General features: G+C 55.1%; 8 protein-coding genes across 8 annotated transcripts; 2 read left to right on the plus strand and 6 right to left on the minus strand.

The window, feature by feature from the left end:
- Positions 1-401: 401 nt before the first annotated feature.
- DICSQDRAFT_95481 (uncharacterized protein) lies at positions 402-3,126 on the minus strand. Its single transcript, XM_007360196.1, has 7 exons — positions 2,209-3,126; positions 1,914-2,150; positions 1,834-1,855; positions 1,714-1,776; positions 1,045-1,659; positions 812-991; positions 402-759 (listed from the first exon to the last, which is right to left on the minus strand). The coding sequence occupies exons 1-7, from the start codon at positions 2,632-2,634 to the stop codon at positions 584-586; spliced, it is 1,719 nt and encodes a 572-aa protein (XP_007360258.1). The 5' UTR covers positions 2,635-3,126; the 3' UTR covers positions 402-583.
- Positions 3,127-3,408: 282 nt separating this feature from the next.
- DICSQDRAFT_151191 (uncharacterized protein) lies at positions 3,409-5,154 on the minus strand. Its single transcript, XM_007360197.1, has 5 exons — positions 4,676-5,154; positions 4,399-4,619; positions 4,286-4,349; positions 3,889-4,225; positions 3,409-3,825 (listed from the first exon to the last, which is right to left on the minus strand). The coding sequence occupies exons 1-5, from the start codon at positions 5,075-5,077 to the stop codon at positions 3,572-3,574; spliced, it is 1,278 nt and encodes a 425-aa protein (XP_007360259.1). The 5' UTR covers positions 5,078-5,154; the 3' UTR covers positions 3,409-3,571.
- Positions 5,155-5,569: 415 nt separating this feature from the next.
- Positions 5,570-6,018, plus strand: DICSQDRAFT_123338 (NADPH-dependent FMN reductase; the record flags this gene model as incomplete). Its single annotated transcript, XM_007360198.1, has 2 exons — positions 5,570-5,954; positions 5,975-6,018. The coding sequence occupies 2 exons, from the start codon at positions 5,570-5,572 to the stop codon at positions 6,016-6,018; spliced, it is 429 nt and encodes a 142-aa protein (XP_007360260.1).
- Positions 6,019-6,316: 298 nt separating this feature from the next.
- On the minus strand, positions 6,317-10,946 carry DICSQDRAFT_164605 (uncharacterized protein; the record flags this gene model as incomplete). Its single annotated transcript, XM_007360199.1, has 14 exons — positions 6,317-6,718; positions 6,784-7,026; positions 7,079-7,789; positions 7,841-8,047; positions 8,104-8,327; positions 8,383-8,406; positions 8,460-8,504; positions 8,561-8,592; positions 8,646-8,976; positions 9,038-9,203; positions 9,257-9,701; positions 9,753-9,807; positions 9,858-9,942; positions 9,993-10,946. The coding sequence occupies 14 exons, from the start codon at positions 10,944-10,946 to the stop codon at positions 6,317-6,319; spliced, it is 3,924 nt and encodes a 1,307-aa protein (XP_007360261.1).
- Positions 10,947-11,166: 220 nt separating this feature from the next.
- On the minus strand, positions 11,167-13,672 carry DICSQDRAFT_75789 (uncharacterized protein; the record flags this gene model as incomplete). Its single annotated transcript, XM_007360200.1, has 18 exons — positions 11,167-11,674; positions 11,727-11,818; positions 11,880-11,936; positions 11,986-11,999; positions 12,061-12,073; positions 12,125-12,184; positions 12,240-12,405; positions 12,465-12,561; positions 12,623-12,716; positions 12,778-12,813; positions 12,876-12,899; positions 12,952-12,973; positions 13,041-13,077; positions 13,142-13,162; positions 13,220-13,296; positions 13,348-13,385; positions 13,441-13,495; positions 13,563-13,672. The coding sequence occupies 18 exons, from the start codon at positions 13,667-13,669 to the stop codon at positions 11,242-11,244; spliced, it is 1,443 nt and encodes a 480-aa protein (XP_007360262.1). The 3' UTR covers positions 11,167-11,241.
- Positions 13,673-14,015: 343 nt separating this feature from the next.
- DICSQDRAFT_75790 (uncharacterized protein) lies at positions 14,016-15,480 on the minus strand. Its single transcript, XM_007360201.1, has 5 exons — positions 15,113-15,480; positions 14,777-15,049; positions 14,539-14,724; positions 14,358-14,481; positions 14,016-14,305 (listed from the first exon to the last, which is right to left on the minus strand). Exons 1-5 carry the CDS (start codon positions 15,384-15,386, stop codon positions 14,176-14,178), a joined length of 987 nt encoding a protein of 328 aa, XP_007360263.1. The 5' UTR covers positions 15,387-15,480; the 3' UTR covers positions 14,016-14,175.
- Positions 15,481-15,684: 204 nt separating this feature from the next.
- Positions 15,685-16,870, minus strand: DICSQDRAFT_75793 (TPR-like protein). Its single transcript, XM_007360202.1, has 4 exons — positions 16,521-16,870; positions 16,287-16,467; positions 16,057-16,231; positions 15,685-16,001 (listed from the first exon to the last, which is right to left on the minus strand). Exons 1-4 carry the CDS (start codon positions 16,795-16,797, stop codon positions 15,765-15,767), a joined length of 870 nt encoding a protein of 289 aa, XP_007360264.1. The 5' UTR covers positions 16,798-16,870; the 3' UTR covers positions 15,685-15,764.
- Positions 16,871-17,036: 166 nt separating this feature from the next.
- DICSQDRAFT_131042 (phosphoacetylglucosamine mutase) lies at positions 17,037-19,118 on the plus strand. The gene is made up of 6 exons (XM_007360203.1): positions 17,037-17,184; positions 17,235-17,352; positions 17,407-17,796; positions 17,849-18,289; positions 18,346-18,868; positions 18,928-19,118. Exons 1-6 carry the CDS (start codon positions 17,084-17,086, stop codon positions 19,005-19,007), a joined length of 1,653 nt encoding a protein of 550 aa, XP_007360265.1. The 5' UTR covers positions 17,037-17,083; the 3' UTR covers positions 19,008-19,118.
- Positions 19,119-19,238: the final 120 nt, after the last annotated feature.

Consider the following 19,238-nt stretch of genomic DNA (forward strand, 5'->3'; position numbering starts at 1 on the left):
CATGAGTGGAGACAACGCTTTGTCTAGCGTGGAACACGATACGATGAGCTTCGTGATAGTGACACTGTATACGGTGCAATGACGTTAGCCCCTGCACCACCCACTGTTCCAAGCACAAGGCTGTCTCACCGTGCGTAACAACTCAAACAAAGTTATAACCACCGATTGCAATGCCTGCAACCATTCAGGCTATTGATAGCATCTGTAGGCATCGCACCCGCAACACAGCCCGCTGATGATCGCCATAAATGCGACCCTTGCAGCCATACATGCGACGAGCCGTCACCGGAAGTAGAGCACACCTTCTGTTTCAACGCGTCCACTGGCCGACAATAGAAAGTAGCCGGTCGTGACACTGCTTTACTACGGGTCGGAGATCGTTCGGCTCTAAGCGAGGCGCAGCTAAATCCGGTCAATTGGTACTACGGCTACAGAAAGCGAATGCAGACAAAGCAACTTCGGAGAGTCTACGGTGCTGAGTCAAAGGATCAGAGCGGAGCAAAATAGCATGTCAAAACGCTGGTAAGCCGATTACCGAACAATATTAGAGAGCAAACCAGAAATCCGTCCGTTGTGATATAAATTATGCCTTCAGCTTCGAGGTAAGCCTGCGCCGTTTGGCTTGGATCCACCAGTACCGGACGACGCTGGAGTAGATGGTAGCGATGACAGCTCCGGCAGAGACGACGACCGCAAATGTGGTGTACTTGTTTCCAGATAGATTGTTGTGGGGAACTCCAACATTCATGGAAAATAGACCTACGCTCGGATGAGTACAGATGATTTCACGCAGGGTGCCAGGACCACGCACCGATTAGAGTCTGCACGCAAACAACACCCAGAGAAATGATGGTCAGGAACGTCACGGCCTTGTCACTGTCATTTTTGGCCCTGTTGACTGACATTCGAAGCTGTTGGAGGAATGTCGGATACGACTGGTTGAGCATCCGTTCGTAGTGAGCGAGCGACTGCTGGAGAGCCAGAATGTGATCTAGAGCTTGCTGTCAACTCCTGGAATCTGCAGAACACACAAGTCATGTTTACCTTGGACGTCACCCATATACACGAAGATATCTAAATCATCTTCCGTCCCCGAGCCGAGACTCCACTCGCCCTTGGTCAGCAGCCGCTTCTTCACCTGCGTCACAACTTCGGATTTAACGGCTATAAAGCGCGATAAAGATGTGACGAGCCTCCGAATACGCGCCATACGCGACACGGTGGTTGTCGGGTGGTAGTATCCAGGGGCGGTCGTGTCGACAGCCTTGAAACGGGGTATAGAGGCGATAACGTCCACGATGGCACGTCTTGCCCGACGCATCATTAAGGGGACGCTGGCAGGCGAAACAAATCGGGGTCGGAGGGGAATGGTCTTGGTTGACGTTGTCTTCGCGAGGGCCGGCGAAGGCGGGGAATCTATCTCGTCCACCTCTGTGTGGGAGGTTTCCTTCGACCTAGAAGGATTGGATTCGGGGAACGGTTGCTTTTCGGCTACGGGGGGTGTATGAGGGCGTTCAGAACGATCTCCTCGAAGTAGACCATCAGGCCGGCCAGCCGAGAAGACCCTTCGTTCCATTTCCATGACCTCCTTGTCTATAATGTCCAGGTACGGGAAGTAGGAGTCGACGATCGAATCCAGAAGGCCGTGGGCAATCCAATCTGTTCATCACGAATAAGCTCGTTATTCTATGCTGAAGGCAGAGTGTCGCGTACCGGATGAAGCGTTGGTACTCTCATCAAGCAGCATGATTCTATGCCGAACCCGGTCTACGTGCTCTACACGCGAAGCGCTTGAGACCAACATTCACCCATAAACCCTTCGTTGTGACTTACCCTCAACATCCGCGAAATGAAACTGACGAGCATGGGTGAGCAATGCCTTCACTTTTGAGCAGGCACACTAGGACACCTACAGAACATATCCCCTCACGAAAGACCACCAAATACATATTGACCTCTGCAACGATACCCTCGTCATCCTCACTCACCACGTCTGCGCTCAGTATGTTCCGCAGTCGCTCCCGCGTCTTCCGACTCTCGATGGCGCGGAACGACAAGAAGTAGTACCCAAGCTTCGGGAACAGTTCCAGCTTCTCGCGTGGGTCTTGCGTCAGAATATCCTCCAGTGTCAACGGGTGGAGCCCTAGCAGCTATCATAGAGTCCGATTTAGAACTTATCAGTCGGTCAAAGAACACTACTGGAAAGACCTTGCCGATCTCGCACATATCCTCCCACGAAGGAGAAGATACGTCCAGCCACCATGCCTTCGGCGCGCGCTGAGGCTCGAGCTTGACAGTGAGGGGTTTCGGCGGCGGTAGGGCAGATGGGGTTTGGGGTATCTGGACCATGGGTTGCTTCTGCTTGCCCTTCCCTTCCCTCTCCTTGCGTGATGTGCTTGAACTCGGGAGAGTCGGCGTCGGCCGCGCGACAGCGTCCACGTCCGAGAGCATATAGTCATGCACGGGAAGCGACACTGGTCGCAGCGGAGGCGAGGCATTGGAGGTGGGTGCCAAAGATGCTGCGGAGAGGACCGAAGGCTGCGGGTCCGCGCGGACACGACGAGCCTTCGCGCGTTCCCTCAAGACGACGTTCAAGCGTGCAGTGACCTCGTGAAGGTCCGTAGTGCACAACATCGGGTCTTGGTTAACGAGCGCGATCCGCGCCGCCCTTCGCTCGGCGGCAGCGTGCGACTTCGCAGAGGCCGGAGGGAGCTTGGGCACATACAAAACGAAGCCGCGAGGTATATTCCGGAGGTCTTCACGGGCCCGTATGCGTGCGGCGATCTCGAGCTCTGACCGCGCGTTCTGTATCGTGGTCGCGATGCTGCGTGGGCGCCGCTTGCGCCTGCGCGGTGCTTGGGACTTGCCGCGGCTGATGGAGGCGGACGACGTGGAGGAGGTGGACGATGAGGAGGACAGACTTGAGGTCGAACGCCATGCGCGAGCCCATCGCGCTATCGCATGCTCGACCCCCGCAGAGATCGCTCCAAGCCGGCCTCCAAAAACAGATGCGCTTGAGCTAGAGCTGGAAGAAGAGGTGGATGGAGCTGGTGAGGGTGTTCTGGCAGGCCCAGGAGTCGGCGGGGTGCCGCGATAGATGTCATTATCTTCGCTCTCGTTGTCCGTGCCGTCCGGGAGGTCTGCGGGATTTGAGACATGGCCATAGACTTCTGCAGGCGGTGGCGGTTGGAAGGGGGGGCAGCCGGAGTCGTCCTGGGGCGTCATGCTGGGGGATGGTACATAGACTAAGTCCGCCTGGAAAGATGGGGGTAAATTTCGCGTGCATGAAGGCGGCGCCGCAGTAGGGGTATGCAGCGGTGAGGGAGCTACATGGACGATGAGTGAAAAGAGATGTTCCGTAGCCGCCAGGTGGCCATTCCTGGCACTTCTCACAGACGCTCGTTATTTACATGTGCAACTTCGTTAACGTTGTGGCGCACTCTGCCTCTACCATACCAGCCTATCCTAGCCTCTCAATATAATGACGTTTGTAACTTGCATGAATGGCACTATAGGTTCTCGATAACACTATAGACAATGAACACCGGGCAGAAGCAAAACTAGATTTGCATCAGTTGGGTCTAGGACGTTTCCTGGATCCACTGTCGCCTCCAGGATGTGCACGCTTCAGCCGAGCCGGCCCTCCTTCCCGTGTAGACCTACTTCCGGTGTTCGACAGCTGTCCTGGGACAAACGGTATCTTCTTCTTTTCCTTCTGGTTGACCTTCTTCTGTTTCTTCTCGATCGCCTTGCGTACTGCACCTCTTCCGCCTCTCTCCGCCAAAGCATCGTATTTCGCCCGTAGCAGCAGTTCCTTCTTGTCCGCTGTGCAGTGAAGGTGTGCAGTGAGCTCATACTCAAGACGTGACAGGCGTGACGAACACGTACCGTCCTTCATGAACCACGCCTTCTTGCCCTGCTTCCGCTTCTCTCGTTCCTCCTTAGCAACCTTGCCGAGAGCTTCCATCTCCACCTTCTCCCGACGGTCCTTGTTGACCGCGCTTTCAGCACGCTTGACAGCCCGCTCCAGACGCTCGACCTCGGCTGCTCGCTCCTCGCGGAGGTCTCGAGGAGAGTTAGCAAGCAATTTGCGCGCGCGCTTGAGGTTCTCTCTGAGTGTGCTCAGCTCTTCCTGGTGTAAGTCGGAAAGGAAGCCGTATTGATTCTGGAAGCGCTTGGGATCGAACTCGCCCGTCACTGGGAGGAAGCGTGGATCGCGTGGTACCTTGCGGAGAGGCATGAATGTACGAACAGCCAATTCTGCAAATCGACAAAAGATACGTACAACTTTATCCTCGGCTACAAACCTCGAGCGAGATACGGGTCTCTTCGAGGACATCTCCATAGGTCTAGAACAGATATTAGGTCCACAAGTCGATGAATTGACAGCATACTCACGCATGTTTGTGTTTGCGTTTTGGCACTACCTTCTTTGGTCGGATATTTTCTTCCTTCTCTTTGCCCTTGTCGAAACGAACTACAGGGCCGTCGGACTCAGCCTCAGTCTCTGATACCGCAGAGCGCTCCTCTTCTTCAGAGTCAGCAACAGCTGATACTTTAGCTAAAGCCTTTTGTGCTTTGCGTAGGGCACCAAACGATAGCGACCGTAAGCTCGCTTGCTAAGAGGACACGGTTCAGACAAGCCATCCTGGGAGGCAGAAGGGAGAGAGCATACTAGGTGGGACTTAGTCCCCTCTTCGTCTTCGCTGCTCTCAGATGCCTCTTCCAAGACTTCTTCTTCGTCCAACTCCTCATCGTCCACCCACTGCGCGACCCGAGGAGCGTCCGGTTCCGCGTCGTCAAATTCTCCTACGTAGCTCTCGCCCCCACCAAGGTCATCCTCTTCATCCTCGGGGCCAGACGTGCCCAAACCAGAGGCTCCTTCTTCGAAGAAACCGTCGGAGCTTGAGCCTGCTACTGCCGACTCGTCCGACTCGGATTCTTCTTGAGTATGGTTGGCCTTAGACCTAGAGCCTCGAGCAGGTTTTGCACGGGTAGCTGTGTGCGCTGCCTTGACTGAGGATGTGGCGGCATGTTGCGAGGTCCTCCTAGAAGCGGGGCGCGGTCTACGAGGCATTCCGAGTCAAGGGAATCCGGGCAGGTTGTGGAAAGTGGAAGGTTGTGACCCTACAGGTTCGACCGCTGCTCAGCGCGGTGCTGCATAGATCGCAGGAGAGGTTATTTTGCCGTTATCAGATAAGATGGCGCCCGCACGGACGTGACCGCGTCCCGATCGCGTCGTTGCGCGCGATCGTCCGTCCTCGACTCACAAGGCTTGTAGCTTTCGTTCGCAGTCAATCGTCGACTATGCCGACTCTACGTGCGCCAACACAGGACATAGGCGCATTCCGAGGGCACATCATGTTCGTCATCAGCTTTATATAACGTCCACGGCTTGCTCAGTAAGCTTGCTTTGAACCCAAACCCAAGCTGCGGCAGCCCTGTCCAATTGCGACACCCAACACCCATATTCGCCTATCATAATCAGTGCATGCTTGACTATAACAGAGCGGCCTGATCTGCCTGCCACCTGCGCACGCGCTATCTTCAACGCCCTCAGCACCCTACCATGTCCAAAGTCGCGCTCATCATGGGCAGCCTCCGCCGACCAGGCAACGGCATCGGCATCGCGAACTGGCTCACGCCCATCCTCCGCAAAGGCTTCGAGAACTCCAAGACGGACGTCGTCTTCGTCGACTCCACGAAGCCGCCCCTCCCGCTCGGCCCCCTTGTCGATGGCTCGTACGTCCCCGCCGAGATCCGCGACCCTACGAAGTACCTGCACCCGAACGTGCGCGAGTGGGCGACGTTCGTGAGCTCGTGCAGCGGCTTCGTCGTTCTCTCTCCGGAGTATAACGGCTCGTATCCCGGTGAGCTCAAGAACACCCTCGACCACCTCTACTGGGAATGGCACAAAAAGCCCGTCTTGCTCGTCACGTACGGAGGCGGCGGGGGTTTGCGCGTCGCCGCGCAGCTTCGGGGGCTGTTGGGAGGGCCGTTCAAGATGAAGGTGGCTGAGAAGGGTGTTGCAATCAAGTGGCCGAAGGGTTCGGGGCATGTGCCATCTGAAGGGGAGCCGCCGCAATGGCTTCAATCCTTCGAGCCGCAGGTGTTGGAGGCGCTAGAGGAGTTCAAGGTTTCAGTGGCAGAGAACGCAGCCGCATGACGAACTGCTGGTATGTTCAAAATCATTCGCAGATGCTCAGTTGCTCATAGTGTGCGAACGCGTCAAGTCATAGTCATACAAGCAAATCGTCCCCAGATACCCCAGATTGGTATATACATGATAATGTAGCGTCCGGTGTCGTGGCTGTCATTAGGTCGTCGACTTCGTAGACTTCTCCTGCCCATCCAGATCTCTCCACTTGTCTGACTTCCGAGCGTTCATCGTCCCCTGCCCCTCCAATAGCACGTACTTCCCGTTCTCCAGACGGACATCCAATGACAGACCCTGAGACGCGTCACCACTCCGCCAGAGCGGACTGACTCCAAACCAGACTGCAAGCCGAGACAGGAACCGCCGTTGGTGGCTCTTCTTCGCGCGGAGGGGGTCATCGAGGATACCTTCCCAGCGGTAGACCGGCCGAGCGCGGATCTCGTCGTCGTCGTACTCCGTTCCTCCCCCGGTCCCGAGAGTGGACGGTCGAGGGAGCGTCTGAAGGTCGATCTCCTCCATGTCGAGCTCGGAAGTATCGTCGCCGAGGTGGAAGATGATAGCCTGTGCACATCGTGCATAAGAATCTACTCTCACGAAATGGGGTTGCTCGCCAGAATGTGACTTACCCCATCCATGCCGTGGTAGACTACATCATTCATTCGGAGGTAGATCTTGTTCAGGAATCCGGCATGGAAAAAGTCGAAAAACTTGGCCTTCTTGTTCAATAGCCCTCGCTGCGTAAGGAAGTTCTCCAGAGCGGCCCTAGGCAGAGGCGTGTACGCGATCGACGTGGGATAGTGCGGGTTGAAGTCCGTCTCATACTTTTGTAGTCCACTGATCGCATCGTAGTTCCGCCGCCATAGGTCATCCTGCATGTGTTGTCAACATCTCGTCACGGTGGCTTCGCGAAGTGATGCGTACCCAGAAGATATACCACCACGTCGCAAGCTCGGAGTTCGTCACCGCCTCCAACCGCTCGTACGAGATCCCGAACACGTCCACGCTCGCCGCCATGAGCTTCCGCACCCGCGCGTCCCTCTCCATCTCGACCGCGCTCGCCGACAGACCGGCAGGCTCCCGCGGCTGGTCGTACACGTTGCTCAAGAACCGGTACGAGAGCGTGTGCCGCTTCCATTCGAACTCCTTCCTGTTATGCCGCCGGTAGTTGTGCAGCACGGCCTCGATGTACGACAGTCGGCTCGGGATGAGCTGCTCGTTCATCGCGAGGAAGTGCGCGAGCGGCTGGTTCAGGTCGAAGTCGTCCGTGAGCCCGATGACGGCCCCGTTCACCTTGACCTCCTTGGCGTATGCGATCTCGACGGTAAAACCGCTGCCCAGATCGAGGCCTTCCCAGGCCAGGTGCCCGTTGCGCTTGATAGTGAGCTTTCCCGCCTGGTAATGGATGGATGTCTGGGCTCCGTAGCGCTTGCCGCAACAGCAGAAGAGGTCGTGGTCGCCAACCTCCTTGACATGGTCGTAGGGCCACCTGACGAACTGCCCGTCCAAAGCGCGAAGCGCCATGCGTAGCTGTCGCTTCCGCATGATGTCCTCGGTGGAATTTTGGCGGACATAGGCCTCCAAGTCCTTCACCTCACTGAGAACGGCCTCAGGACCGTCGTCGTACTCGATAACCTCGAAGGGGGTTAAGCATACGCGATTGAGCCATGTTAGACTGGCACTCACCAACGTTGGGGGGAAGGGGATCCACCAAGCGTTCCCGAAGAACCTCGTACAGCCACGAGGAAGAGTCCCCTTAGGTTTCCAATAGCAGTCCGGGCCAATGAAGTGCTCCAGGATGGTCTCCTCCAAGTATCGGAACCACTCATAGTCAGGACCGGAGATCAGTCTGACGGCTTTGGTGTAGGCCAGTCCTCCGACCTCTCGCAGGATCTGCAGCACTGTTATACGAGTACGTTCTTGGCTAGCGGCGAGGAAGAAAACTATACCTTCAGATTCTCGACATGCCTCTCTCCTGGACTACCCTTGAAATTGAGGAGGTACGGCGGATACTCGCTGCTGAGCGCTTGCTTGAACTGCATCTTCTGCTCCTTGGGTATACGACAATGCTCATCCGTGAGGAGCAATGTGGTAATCGCCTCTTGCCATATCCGACGCTTCGCGTGTGGGGAATTAGGGGACAAATCCAGCCTAGGTGAAAATATATCGATGCCTATAACACGGTGCCAATGAGCATCTGATTGAGATTGTGGGGCCCACATGCTTACTGAAATCAATCCTAGTCGCGAGCTCTGGTGGATATAAGCGTGAGCACGACGCGCAATGGCGGAAAGAAGCCACGTACTCTTGACCCATCGACGAACAATGCCCATGTTGATGAGTATAAAATCTGCAGACAGGAAAAGTGAGACACTGTAGGGAGCAATTCAGAAGCCAGCGACCTACAGAAGCTGAGGCCATAAGTTATTATATAGATTCTGGGATACGCTTTTCAGCACATATCCGACACGTCCGCAAAGGAAATGCATACAGATAGAGCACTGGTCCATTGAAGATAGCTTGTCCGGGTATATTGAGTGCGACAGCAAGAGAAGTTGCCGAAGTCAAGACGTAGTTGAGCCGAGAGAACCATTCGCTGGCGTTGTTGACAGGGTCCAAGAAAGGAGCGAACACGCATTGCAAGATGAAGAACACAAGCATCGCGATAACGAGCAAGATCTGGCGAGCAACAGCGACGTTATTTCGTGAAGGAATATTTCGGAATAGACAGTTATCCGGGCTGACGACGGCCGTGAGGAGAAGGGTGGTTAGCTTGGCAAACAGGTACATAGATTGATACGTCGCCCAGCCTCGTCGGAATCCTGGTGGATGAAGCATATGTCACACGACAAGTTCAAGTCGCTCAGAGTATTGGCAACATACCACTATAAAGGAAGGACAGCGGGTTTTTGTCTCGGTCCAGAAGCCGCTGATACTCGCGATCCATATCGCTTTGGCTTCGCAATCCGCCAAGCTCGGTATAGCGGTCAACCTTCGGATACACAAGGTTGATGGTTCGGTGGAGGTGGATCGGATACCAAACCGTTAACTGCAAGCCGTCAGATTGTAGTCAGTGGGGCAGAAGCGTGGTAAGTGACTTACTCCAAGAAAACATATCAGGGCGAGTATCACTGCAGCAGGAGCCCAATTGATCTCGTTGCGCAGCATCGTGGTGGTATAACAGAAGTCCAGAGGGTCACGAAACTCATCCGGTGGGCCTAGGGGCAGGACGACTGGAGGTAAGGAAGTCGCATTGGTATACGGGTTTTGGACTGCCCACAAGTCGTCCGACCAGACAAGAACATGGACCGCCATCGTGCTCAAGGGAAGATAGATGACTGTCAGGACAAAACTTGTTAAGACAACAGCCCACGTGTTCTTGAGATACGTGGTGGGCTGTATCCCCTCTGGCACGACGGCGGAACAGCAGGCAGACGTCATCCTCATGAAGCAATAGAGCAGAACGCCCGCTATGACCATCAAGATGATGAGTAAGATCAAGGACTGCACCAAGGTCGAAGCGAAGTTGAGGGCAAGGATGTTCGGGCTGGTTCCAATGTCAGTCAGCTTGTCCAGCAAACGGAGCAAAGAAACTCACATTGTCTGCAACAGGATGGTTCGCACGTTGCCCTCCGATTTCACCCCGTGTGAGACTGTCGGAACTTAGTCGCCGTTTATCTTATCAAGGATAGGTCGTACGTACAGAAGGTGCTCAGGAGCAATGCGAATATTTGAAGCGTGTCCACCAGCCCTTGCACGCTGTAGAATGAGGCTATCGCGCTTGAGCCCTGGGGCAATATCAGCTCATTGAACCAGAGTGATCAAACGGGCAACTGACTGTGATGCTGAGCGCAACGTTGAGTAGGCCGGAGAAAATGGTATCTCGGTTCCTCCATGCAGGTGCGACAGAAGAATTATTCTCGAGGTCCGCGATAGTGGTGCCCTTGAGCTTCTCCAGTGGCGGAAACGGCGCGATATCTAGAGCTTTGTCCTTCCCCTTGCCGTTTGCTGCATGGGTGATGGGAAACGAAGGTGCTTCGAGGGTCGAGATGTACTCGTCCAACCTGGGAAGCGATACCGGAGCAGCATTTCGAGCTAAGATCTGCGACAGAGGGATGGGTGTATGCGGTCCTAGGACGCGCGAAGTTTGCACAAGGGTAACCGTAGACGAGGAGAGCGGTGCATTCTTGTACACTGTAGACGTAGAAGCGACGGACGCCGTCTCCACTTGGAATCGTGACCGCGATTCGGAGCAAGACCCGGAGGTACCAGGGATAGACACCGTTTGCGACGAACCTGTGTTGCCGGGCAGTAGTGTGCCAAGCTCAATGGCTGAGTCTTCATCGCGATCATCCACCCTCTTCGCCCAGCCAGAAGCGTGTGGCCGAGAGCTGCCACGAGCGAAGACGCTTTGCTGACGGCCCGAGACAGACAAGAGCTCATCAGTCACATCCGCATCGCCGGCCGAGGGTGTTGTCTCTTCGTCATCGACATTACTGAGGGGAGCATAGGCTGTCGACGATCCTCCGGAAACAGAAGGGTCTGGAAGAGTTGGGTCATCTTCCTGGTCTGCCGAGCTGGGCTCCCGCCTGCGCAGTAGAGGGTGTGCGATGAACCTGGCAGGACTTGGTGAGGGGAGGCCAAGCGCGGAATGTGACGAGGGTGCCTTGGGTGTGGGTGGTGAAGGAGACGTGCCGTGCTGCGACGCCTTGCGGTCTTGTGCAGATTGAGTGCGAGATGAGGATGGTGGGGAGCGCGACTCGAAGAGGCCCACGATGTCCTTCACCGCCATCCTCCGGGTAGCGTGCAAGTGGTTCGAGCGTAACGAGGTCTATCAGGAGCGCATTCCCAGAGGCGGAGGGGCGGGCGTGGGTGGACGAGCGTTGGCAGACTCTCGCGCGACAGACCCCGGTGTGAAGACGCGTCGCGGCGAGGAGTACCTTCGCGCGCACGTGGGTCAGCTCTTCCGCCTACTTTGCCCAATTTGGTCACGTCGCACACTACCCGTACAGGCACTCATTCCATACATCGAAGCGTAGTACAAGCAAAATGATGTTGTCTTATGTAGCTCCACTCCCCATGGCCGACTACAGGAACTCCTTGACCACAGGACCAATGTTACTCTCATGCACCAGCTTCCCCAACCAGTCCTTGACGTGCTCCTTGTGGACGTCCCCATGTTTAATATGTTTGATCGCTTCCCCAGCTTTGTGAAGCAACGATGCATGGTGTGTCTGGTGCGCAGGATCAGCGTCGGCAGCTGTGACGACAGTCTCTGAATCGGGGACTCCGGGAGCTCGAGTATGAAGTTTGACAGCCCAGTACTCTTTCATCTTCGTCTCCCAAGGAAGCAGCGTGGCGACAATCGCTGGATTGGCATCGAGAACCTTTCTAAGCTCAGGTACCACTTGCTTCTGCTCCAGAACGGAGGAGTGGATGACTTCATGGGTAATATCATCCGTTTGGGTGGGCAGCTTCCTCTGGATTGACTTCGCAAGAGAGTAAATACCAACGAGAGGGCTGTCGAATGTATGAGGAGTCCAGTCTTGAAAATATAGCATTTAGCACGCACTTGTGCGGGGGTTCCGTTCCCCAGGGTTTACCCGGGTTGGGAAGCGAAGCGATGTAATCGAAGTCGAGCGACAAGGCATCCTCGATGTTGGCCTGGCATTCCAATTGAGTAAGCTATACGGCCTGGGATGTACGTGGTCTGAGATGAACTTACGACTATCCAATTAAAAGTCAACTCCATCAGGTCATGCTCTTTATAGCCACCGCCGATCTGTCCAGTATCAGGACATTGTTAGAGCAGACAAGAAACATCTACTCACGTCACTGTGACATCCTGAACGTGAGCGAAAATAGTTAAGCCACCTGTACTCGAAATCGTCTGTTAGGCGACGTACCCGTGAACCAACACTATTCCGGAGTCAGTTGCCGCTATACGGATTACTGAACCGTGGGACATACCTGCTTGAGCACCTGACCCTTCCTACGTCCTTCGGGAGTTTGCTCAAACTTCGCGACATCCTAAATTATAACATGAGATCTGAACTTCGTAGTGTGAGATTTGTCATGCACTGACGAAGTCCGCTCGAGTCTCGTTGATGGCCATAGCATGGTAAGCTCGCTCGACATGTGTTCCAAGGAGGTGGTCCGGGAACCCGAATATATTCTTCATCTTCTCGTTGCCCAAGGTCAACTCCTCCGGCAAACCGACGGAACCGACGGTGTCGAAGACACCGATGACTCTATAATCAGCACATCAGAGGGGTCCAGACGGTTCCGTTCTAGCTCACAGCTCCCATACTTGATAGAGAAGCCTTCGGGCCCAATGGCAGCGCGTCTCTTGCCGGGACCGTGGTCAGAAGTCCAAGGCGCAAGTTGGGCGTCCAGCTTCTGTATGTCTATGATTAGGAGGCCCGGGCTCAGAGACTGGGGCTACCGATGACTTCAATGCGTGTGTACCTTCCGGGTCCTCGGCTTTTCCTCGCTTCTGGTACGCGAGGAAGATATCAGCGAAATGGTCCATTTGTGTACTATTCAGCACCCCGATTGCTCCCTGCAGCCATGAGGGTTTAGTACACATGTCACGGGAGCTCGAACTGTAGGCGACAACGCACGATGAACATAGCGACCATCCGGGCGGTGTACGCGCCCTAATGTGGGACGATTAATCAGAACGCCGGAGCAGACGTAGGCTATGTGAGAGTATACGAACCCTAGAGAAACCGAACAGGAAGAGCTACGACTATATCAGCATGTGCTATGCTGTATGCGAGTCTATACCACTGTACCTCATCTCCGGGCTGGTAGTTCCTATGTAATTATGCATCCATGTATGAGTATCGAGATGCTTCGGGAACTGTGGGTCATTTCGTCTTACTGAGCAATGAAACCGTAGGCCTCCTCGACCTTGTTCGCTGTACGGCCCCACGTTAGTCAACTGCAATCTCTCCAGCAGTCCGCGCGGGATATACCGCGCACCCAGATTAGCACCGGTAACGCCTGGAAGGACGCAAGTCAGCCCCAGTCAGTTTGACCGTCGCTAACAGTATAGCTCACCATCGACGACTTTGTCGTACAGGTTCTCAGTCCCAATGCCAGACTGGTAGAACACGACCTGGTGGATTGGCGAACCGCTGCAATGGCATAGTAAGTAGTGGCGCGCGGGCAATTGCAATACCACTGACTGTCGGTCGTCGATGTGTTTGATAGCCCGAGCGATCCTCTACGAGACGACAGTAAGCCTGAGAGCCACAGCGCAGCAATTGCGTGAGATGTACAGTGACGTTGGAGTACTTCCACCTTGCGGTCGCATCCAAGGCGTCGTCCCATGTTCTGTGAACGCAGTCAGTACGTAAACCTACGCGGAATGACGTTACAGCCATGCACAAGCAACACTGACCCGTCGCAGCAGACGATAATTCGCTTGTAAGCCGTTGCCAACCCTGGCTCTACAGTGTTGAACTCGCGAGGATCTAAGGAGTCCGCAGCAGGGTAGTAGTCAGTCATGGTACGAGGCGGTTTTGCAGAGCTGAAGGATGTGTAGCGCTGAATATATACGCCGGAGCTTTCAGTACGAAGCGCGTCAGACCGGTGACAAGAAACTGCGGGCCTTGAGCGCAACCCATGCAACTGATCGGACTCGGTGGCTTACTTCAGTGGGAAACAGTTGAGAAGGAAGCGACACTTGGCGATAAGAATAGACCTGCCTTGCATCTGGACGCGTCCAGGAACGAAATAGCCGAGCGTGCACTGCTTGCATGTCAGTGCTCGGCGGTGCAAACGTGCGATGCAGAGGGCCAGTGTAAGTGCAAAAGTTGCAGTCGGAGTCTACATCATACCTTGCGTTGACAAAGGGGTCTAGTGTGGACAAGTCCACTGTTCAGTCCAAGTATCTGGCAATGTCCATCTAGTCATAAAGTTCCAACTGTCCCCGGGATCCCAGGCCCAATGGCGTGACGGCTGCACAACGTATAGTCCCAACACGTATTACACCTACTCGACACAAGAACGCGCTACTTCCCAAGACGCATCTGAGCGCCCGCATACTCATCGAGAGCTCTTCTGAACTCCACTTCCTCTATGGAAGACTGTTCAGATGCTTCCCGAGTCCACCACGTACCGAACCTAGGGTATGTAGTCCAGCTGGTCGACATGTCAGTCCACACTTTACCAAAGGCCATAGATGAGGACTCACTGTATCTCGGTCAAGTGCATTTGCCACGGCGGGAATCCAGTAACTTCCACCGGTGAACGCAACTGTCCAGCAGGCGGCTTTCGGTGGACGATCATCAGGTCCGGCGAAGGAAACCCATACTCGCCTGTCGCGTTCTGAAATCAGCTGGTGTTGTCCTGAAGGGCGGTTCACGCATGCGAACCTTCTAGTATCTCATGGAGCTGCTGGATTGCTAGTCGCGCCGAAGTGGTGAATACAAATTCAGCAACCTTCGTCTTCCTGAAATCGTGCAGGAGCGTATCAGTTGCAGCTGCAATGGCAGGTTTGCTGGACTTGTATGATACGACGTGAAGGACCAATGGCGTCTCTCCAGCCTTCTCGTCGTTTCCTGCATGATAATGTCAGGGCGAACAGCGGCCAAAAAGGATGCCAGTACACACGGTTGACACGTCGGCGCTTTGATGTTGTTCTACTGACGCCTGACCTCCGTTTTGCTTTGGGAGAATTAGTGGGGTAGCGTATTGTAGTGACACTGAGCTTCGGGATGGACGGCTCAGAGTGCGGAGAGAGCGGTCTAGACTCCGCGTCGTCCGATGGCGGAGGTGTAAGGGGGTAGCGTATGTCGCATTCAACTGGGGAATCATCCACGTCTTCTTCCTGTGCTGGTGGCATTACGCGCTTCCTGATATCCAAGGAAGAGTTCGCAAGAATACCTATGGAAGCCCGTTCCATCTTCGTTTACGACTGTTTCGAGCCTGCAGAAGATTGAGACGTACCGTTACGATCATATACCGTCAACCTCCGTATTCCAGTTGCCTGGCACCAAGCGGCCACCTTCTCCACGCTATTAAGCATGTACTTTTCATTAGTTTCCTCATCCGCCTCCGGATTAGGAATTAGGTTCAACGCCAAGTGTGAAGGTATTTTGGTACGTTTAGCAACCAGAGGCAGGGGATCCCTGTCGAAACGAGCCACCAAAGACTTGACTGCAAGGACCAGCTTATAGAGGGCGTGGAGCAGGTAGAGCACGACAGTGGCCAGCCAGGACATCGCGCTTCGCGTCGGGGACGTCGGGCGACGCGTCGGCTACCAAGGAGCGTTCACAGACGTGTAGTGGTACAGAGTTGAGTAGACGCAGTCGTTGAAGTAGTGCGAGGAGTAGGATACAACGCCAACAGCTTTCTGCTGCGAATAGCATCCCAAAGTCACGTGAAAATAGACCACCGTCACCGCCGACGTGTCCGGCCTGTCTCGGACTTCAGAACACCTTTCAAATGAGATCAGTCCAGGCCACACAAGGATGCTGCGGACGCGCCCAACCACCAGCGCGACATCCTGATACATGTTCCGCGCAATGTCCGATACTAATAATTGTGATGATACATGGCGTCTCGTAAAGTAGTACAAGGGACTCCCTTCCACAGTGTCTTAGAGGATCGTAGGCTCCTGATCTAGAGTCTTCTTAATCTTCAACAATATGCTCGTCTTCCAGTTATCCAACTTCGTAACTTGATCAAACTCGAAGACCGCGCCAGTAAACGTCTCCAGGTCGCCACCCTCAATCGCGTCAGTGAGGATGTTGATGAACTTGGCTTCCCTGGTCGAAGTGAAGGTAGTATCGAGAGAACCATACTTCGACAGGTTGCGTTTGGCAGTTACCGTATCCTGCTCAGCGTAGTTGCATAAGTGATTAATGTGACTGAAAGAGCATCAGACTTACCCCCATCGCAAGAGCGCATAGACTGGCCCGCAACCAGTACTCCTTGACGCTGTACTTCGTTAGGGGAGAGGATAACGAGCCATTCGCCACCTGCTCGTAGAGAGCGATGGCCTGCGGATATTCCTCCAGCTCAGCGTGGAGATCCGCAGCATCCTTGTAACACGCATTCGCAGTCCTTTGGGCAAGCATGTCAGGCGAGTATCCTGCTAGTCAGATAAACAACGACATACGCGGTAGCGTCCTCCTGCGAGTACCATTCTGCTGCGCGTTCATAGCTCTCGCAGGCCTTCCGGAGATCGTTGAGCTCCTGGAGGTATATCTGGCCAATCTCCTTCTCCCGGTCGGCGGCTTGTCTAAAGCGACCAGCCTTTGTCAGGTGCGTGATGGTCTGTGAGAGGGCTTGGACAGCGACTATGGCAAGTATGAGGCATATAGCAACCAATGCTTCGCATAGAGGAACGCACGGCTAGGATCGACCCTCTTGTACGCCTTAGCAGCATTCCACCAGGCGTTAGCGGCTTCGTTACTCTCCTGGCACTTCTCCCTGCACTCCGCTTCCCTCGCATGTGCATCCCCCGCCAGCTTGAACTCCTTGTCAATCTTGAACGCATTGGCAGCTTGCTGGTAGAGATCGCCTGCTTCTTCGTACTTGGTAGAGGCGGAAGAGAACCAGCCAGTGGAGGAATTGGCTTTCTTATCGGCCTTCTCGAGCAGAGTCTGACCCTGTGACTTGGCGGGCATGATGGATGTCGTGAGTAGAGATAACTAAAGCGGGGATTTGAGCACCGAAGTGTCTACGACGATAGAGCAGCGGTGTGAGGCTAAGCAGCTGGCGGTGCGAGGGCAAGTGCCAGTGCCTCGGCGGAGACATCATGGTGCATCGCGTCGCACGTGGCCTGCGCGCCGTCGCGATCGAGATCTGCTCGATACAAGGAGCAGAGCGCGTAACCTTAGGCCTCACAGTCCGTGCATAAATACCTTCCACAGCAAGGCCGCATCCCCACTCAGCTCTTCGTCGACATCCGTCATGACCTTGTTGCCTGTGGATGCCATCCGGGCACTCGCCGATCAACACCAGAAGCCCGCTAACGTCCTGTTCCAGTATGGGACGGCGGGCTTTAGGACTCTGTACGTCTCGCTTGCCGATGCAGTAGATGGTTTACTGATCTGCGCATCAGCGGGAGTGCATTAGACCCAGTGATGTTCCGAGTCGGAGTCCTGGCTGCGCTCAGGAGCAAGAAGCTCGATAGCAAGACCATCGGGGTCATGGTTACTGCCTCTCACAACCCGGAGCCGGTGCGAGCCATCCATGCTAGACTAATATCTATCAGACTAACCTCGATCGCTTAGGACAACGGCGTGAAACTCGTCGACCCCCGCGGGGAGATGTTGGAGGCATCGTGGGAGACCCACGCTACAAACGTCGCTAATGCACCCACCACCGACGCGCTCATCGATGCCTTGGAGACTCTTGTGAAGAACCTGAAGATCGATCTCTCGAAGCCTGCGAAGGTGGTTTACGCTCGGGACACTCGACCATCGGGACCCGCTCTCGTCGCTTCGCTCGAGGATGGTCTCAAGGCACTAGGCGCTGATGCTCGGAATGCTGGCGTTACGACTACGCCGGTGCTACACTACCTCGTCAGGGCCATCAACACGAAGGGCACCAAAGACTCGTACGGTGACGACACGGAAGAGGGCTACCTGGAAAAACTCAGCTCCGCGTTCAAGCAGCTCGTGGTGCGTCAAGACTCTCGTACTGAATGACGATCAATTGCTCATGTCATATCAGGCGGGGAAGCCTGCGCTTCCTTCCCTTGTCATAGATTGTGCCAACGGAGTTGGTGCTATTGTGGGCCAAAAGCTAGCGAGACACCTTGGCAATTCACTCGAGCTTCAGTTAGCGAACACCGCGATTGACACACTTGGTGCCTTGAACAATGCCTGTGGCGCGGACTTCGTCAAGACGCAACAGAAACTACCCCCTTCCCTCGCTTCTGTCCTGACACCGGGCCAGAGAGCTTGCAGTCTTGACGGCGATGCGGATCGGCTGATTTACTTTTATCTGGATGACCATGGCCAGTTCCACATGCTCGATGGAGACAAGATCGCCGCACTTGTTGCAGCCTTCGTCGTTGAGCTGACCAAATCCGCAGGGCTGGAGGGTAAGATACAAGTGGGTATTGTCCAAACAGCGTACGCGAATGGTGGCTCGACCAAGTACTTGTCAGAGGTACGCCGGTTGAAGTCGCAGATGTAGCTATAGCCCGCATATTCACCGCAGTATAGCGTCTCCCCGTCAAGTGCGTCCCCACAGGTGTCAAGCACCTCCACCATGCAGCGGAGCACTATGACATCGGTGTGTACTTCGAGGCCAACGGACACGGCACGGTCCTGTTCTCTCCTGAGACGCTGGAGACGCTTTCCACCTACCAGCCTTCAACGCCCGCTCAATCGACAGCGCTGACGCACCTCAGGAACCTCACCAACGTCATCAACCAGACTGTCGGCGACGGGCTGTCCGATATGCTCCTTGTGGAGGCGGTCTTGGCCCACAAGTCGTACAGCGGCGTAGAATGGAACTCGCTCTACGTCGACCTGCCCAACCGTCTTGTAAAGGTCGTGGTGCCGGACCGCAGCATCTTCAAGACTGAGGACGCTGAGCGGCGGCTGGTTAGCCCGCCAGGGCTGCAGGCGAAACTTGACGAGCTCGTGCGGCGTTACGAAGGGGGACGTTCCTTCGTCAGGCCCAGTGGCACGGAAGATGTTGTCCGCGTCTATGCCGAGGCCACCGTCCGAAGCCAGGCAGATGGTAAGTTACGGTCCTATGCCCTTATATCGTGCTGCTGATTGGACCACGTATCCGTGCAGAGCTTGCATTCCGCGTCGCGGGGTTAGTCTACGACGAGGTCGGGGGAGATCCGGCGAAGCGCCCTTCCGAGTTCCTGTAGATACTGGTCACTGCATTGGCTGGCTGGACGGACATGACATCGCTCTGGGAAGGAAAGAAGTGTATCGCTGTCTGTATATTACGTGTGCATAACCAGGGCATTCGGAAATCGTTGGAGAATGGTTGGGTGAATTTGAGTCATCGGCGCATGCCGGGCGCGCGCGAGGTCGAAACTCGGGGCAACACCTGCAGCGACGGCGTCCAGGGTTATAGGCAGAGATGAGCCACTATG

Source organism: Dichomitus squalens (genome assembly GCF_000275845.1).
Source record: "Dichomitus squalens LYAD-421 SS1 unplaced genomic scaffold DICSQscaffold_1, whole genome shotgun sequence".
Taxonomy (NCBI): domain Eukaryota; kingdom Fungi; phylum Basidiomycota; class Agaricomycetes; order Polyporales; family Polyporaceae; genus Dichomitus; species Dichomitus squalens.

Coding starts and splice junctions, on each gene's coding strand:
- DICSQDRAFT_95481 (XM_007360196.1), bottom strand. CDS start 2,634: ATGTTGTGCACTACGGACCTTCACGAGGTCACTGCACGCTTGAACGTC. Junction 2,151..2,208: donor ATATGTGCGAGATCGGCAAG/GTCTTTCCAGTA, acceptor ACTCTATGATAG/CTGCTAGGGCTCCACCCGTT. Junction 1,777..1,833: donor TCATTTCGCGGATGTTGAGG/GTAAGTCACAAC, acceptor CTTCGCGTGTAG/AGCACGTAGACCGGGTTCGG.
- DICSQDRAFT_151191 (XM_007360197.1), bottom strand. CDS start 5,077: ATGCCTCGTAGACCGCGCCCCGCTTCTAGGAGGACCTCGCAACATGCC. Junction 4,226..4,285: donor TTGTAGCCGAGGATAAAGTT/GTACGTATCTTT, acceptor CCTCTCCGCAAG/GTACCACGCGATCCACGCTT. Junction 3,826..3,888: donor GGCGTGGTTCATGAAGGACG/GTACGTGTTCGT, acceptor TTCACTGCACAG/CGGACAAGAAGGAACTGCTG.
- DICSQDRAFT_75790 (XM_007360201.1), bottom strand. CDS start 15,386: ATGTCCTGGCTGGCCACTGTCGTGCTCTACCTGCTCCACGCCCTCTAT. Junction 14,482..14,538: donor GCTCCATGAGATACTAGAAG/GTTCGCATGCGT, acceptor AGAACGCGACAG/GCGAGTATGGGTTTCCTTCG. Junction 14,306..14,357: donor ATGCACTTGACCGAGATACA/GTGAGTCCTCAT, acceptor CATGTCGACCAG/CTGGACTACATACCCTAGGT.
- DICSQDRAFT_75793 (XM_007360202.1), bottom strand. CDS start 16,797: ATGCCCGCCAAGTCACAGGGTCAGACTCTGCTCGAGAAGGCCGATAAG. Junction 16,232..16,286: donor TCGCAGGAGGACGCTACCGC/GTATGTCGTTGT, acceptor GCTTGCCCAAAG/GACTGCGAATGCGTGTTACA. Junction 16,002..16,056: donor TATGCGCTCTTGCGATGGGG/GTAAGTCTGATG, acceptor TACGCTGAGCAG/GATACGGTAACTGCCAAACG.
- DICSQDRAFT_131042 (XM_007360203.1), top strand. CDS start 17,084: ATGACCTTGTTGCCTGTGGATGCCATCCGGGCACTCGCCGATCAACAC. Junction 17,185..17,234: donor ACGGCGGGCTTTAGGACTCT/GTACGTCTCGCT, acceptor TCTGCGCATCAG/CGGGAGTGCATTAGACCCAG. Junction 18,869..18,927: donor CGTCCGAAGCCAGGCAGATG/GTAAGTTACGGT, acceptor GTATCCGTGCAG/AGCTTGCATTCCGCGTCGCG.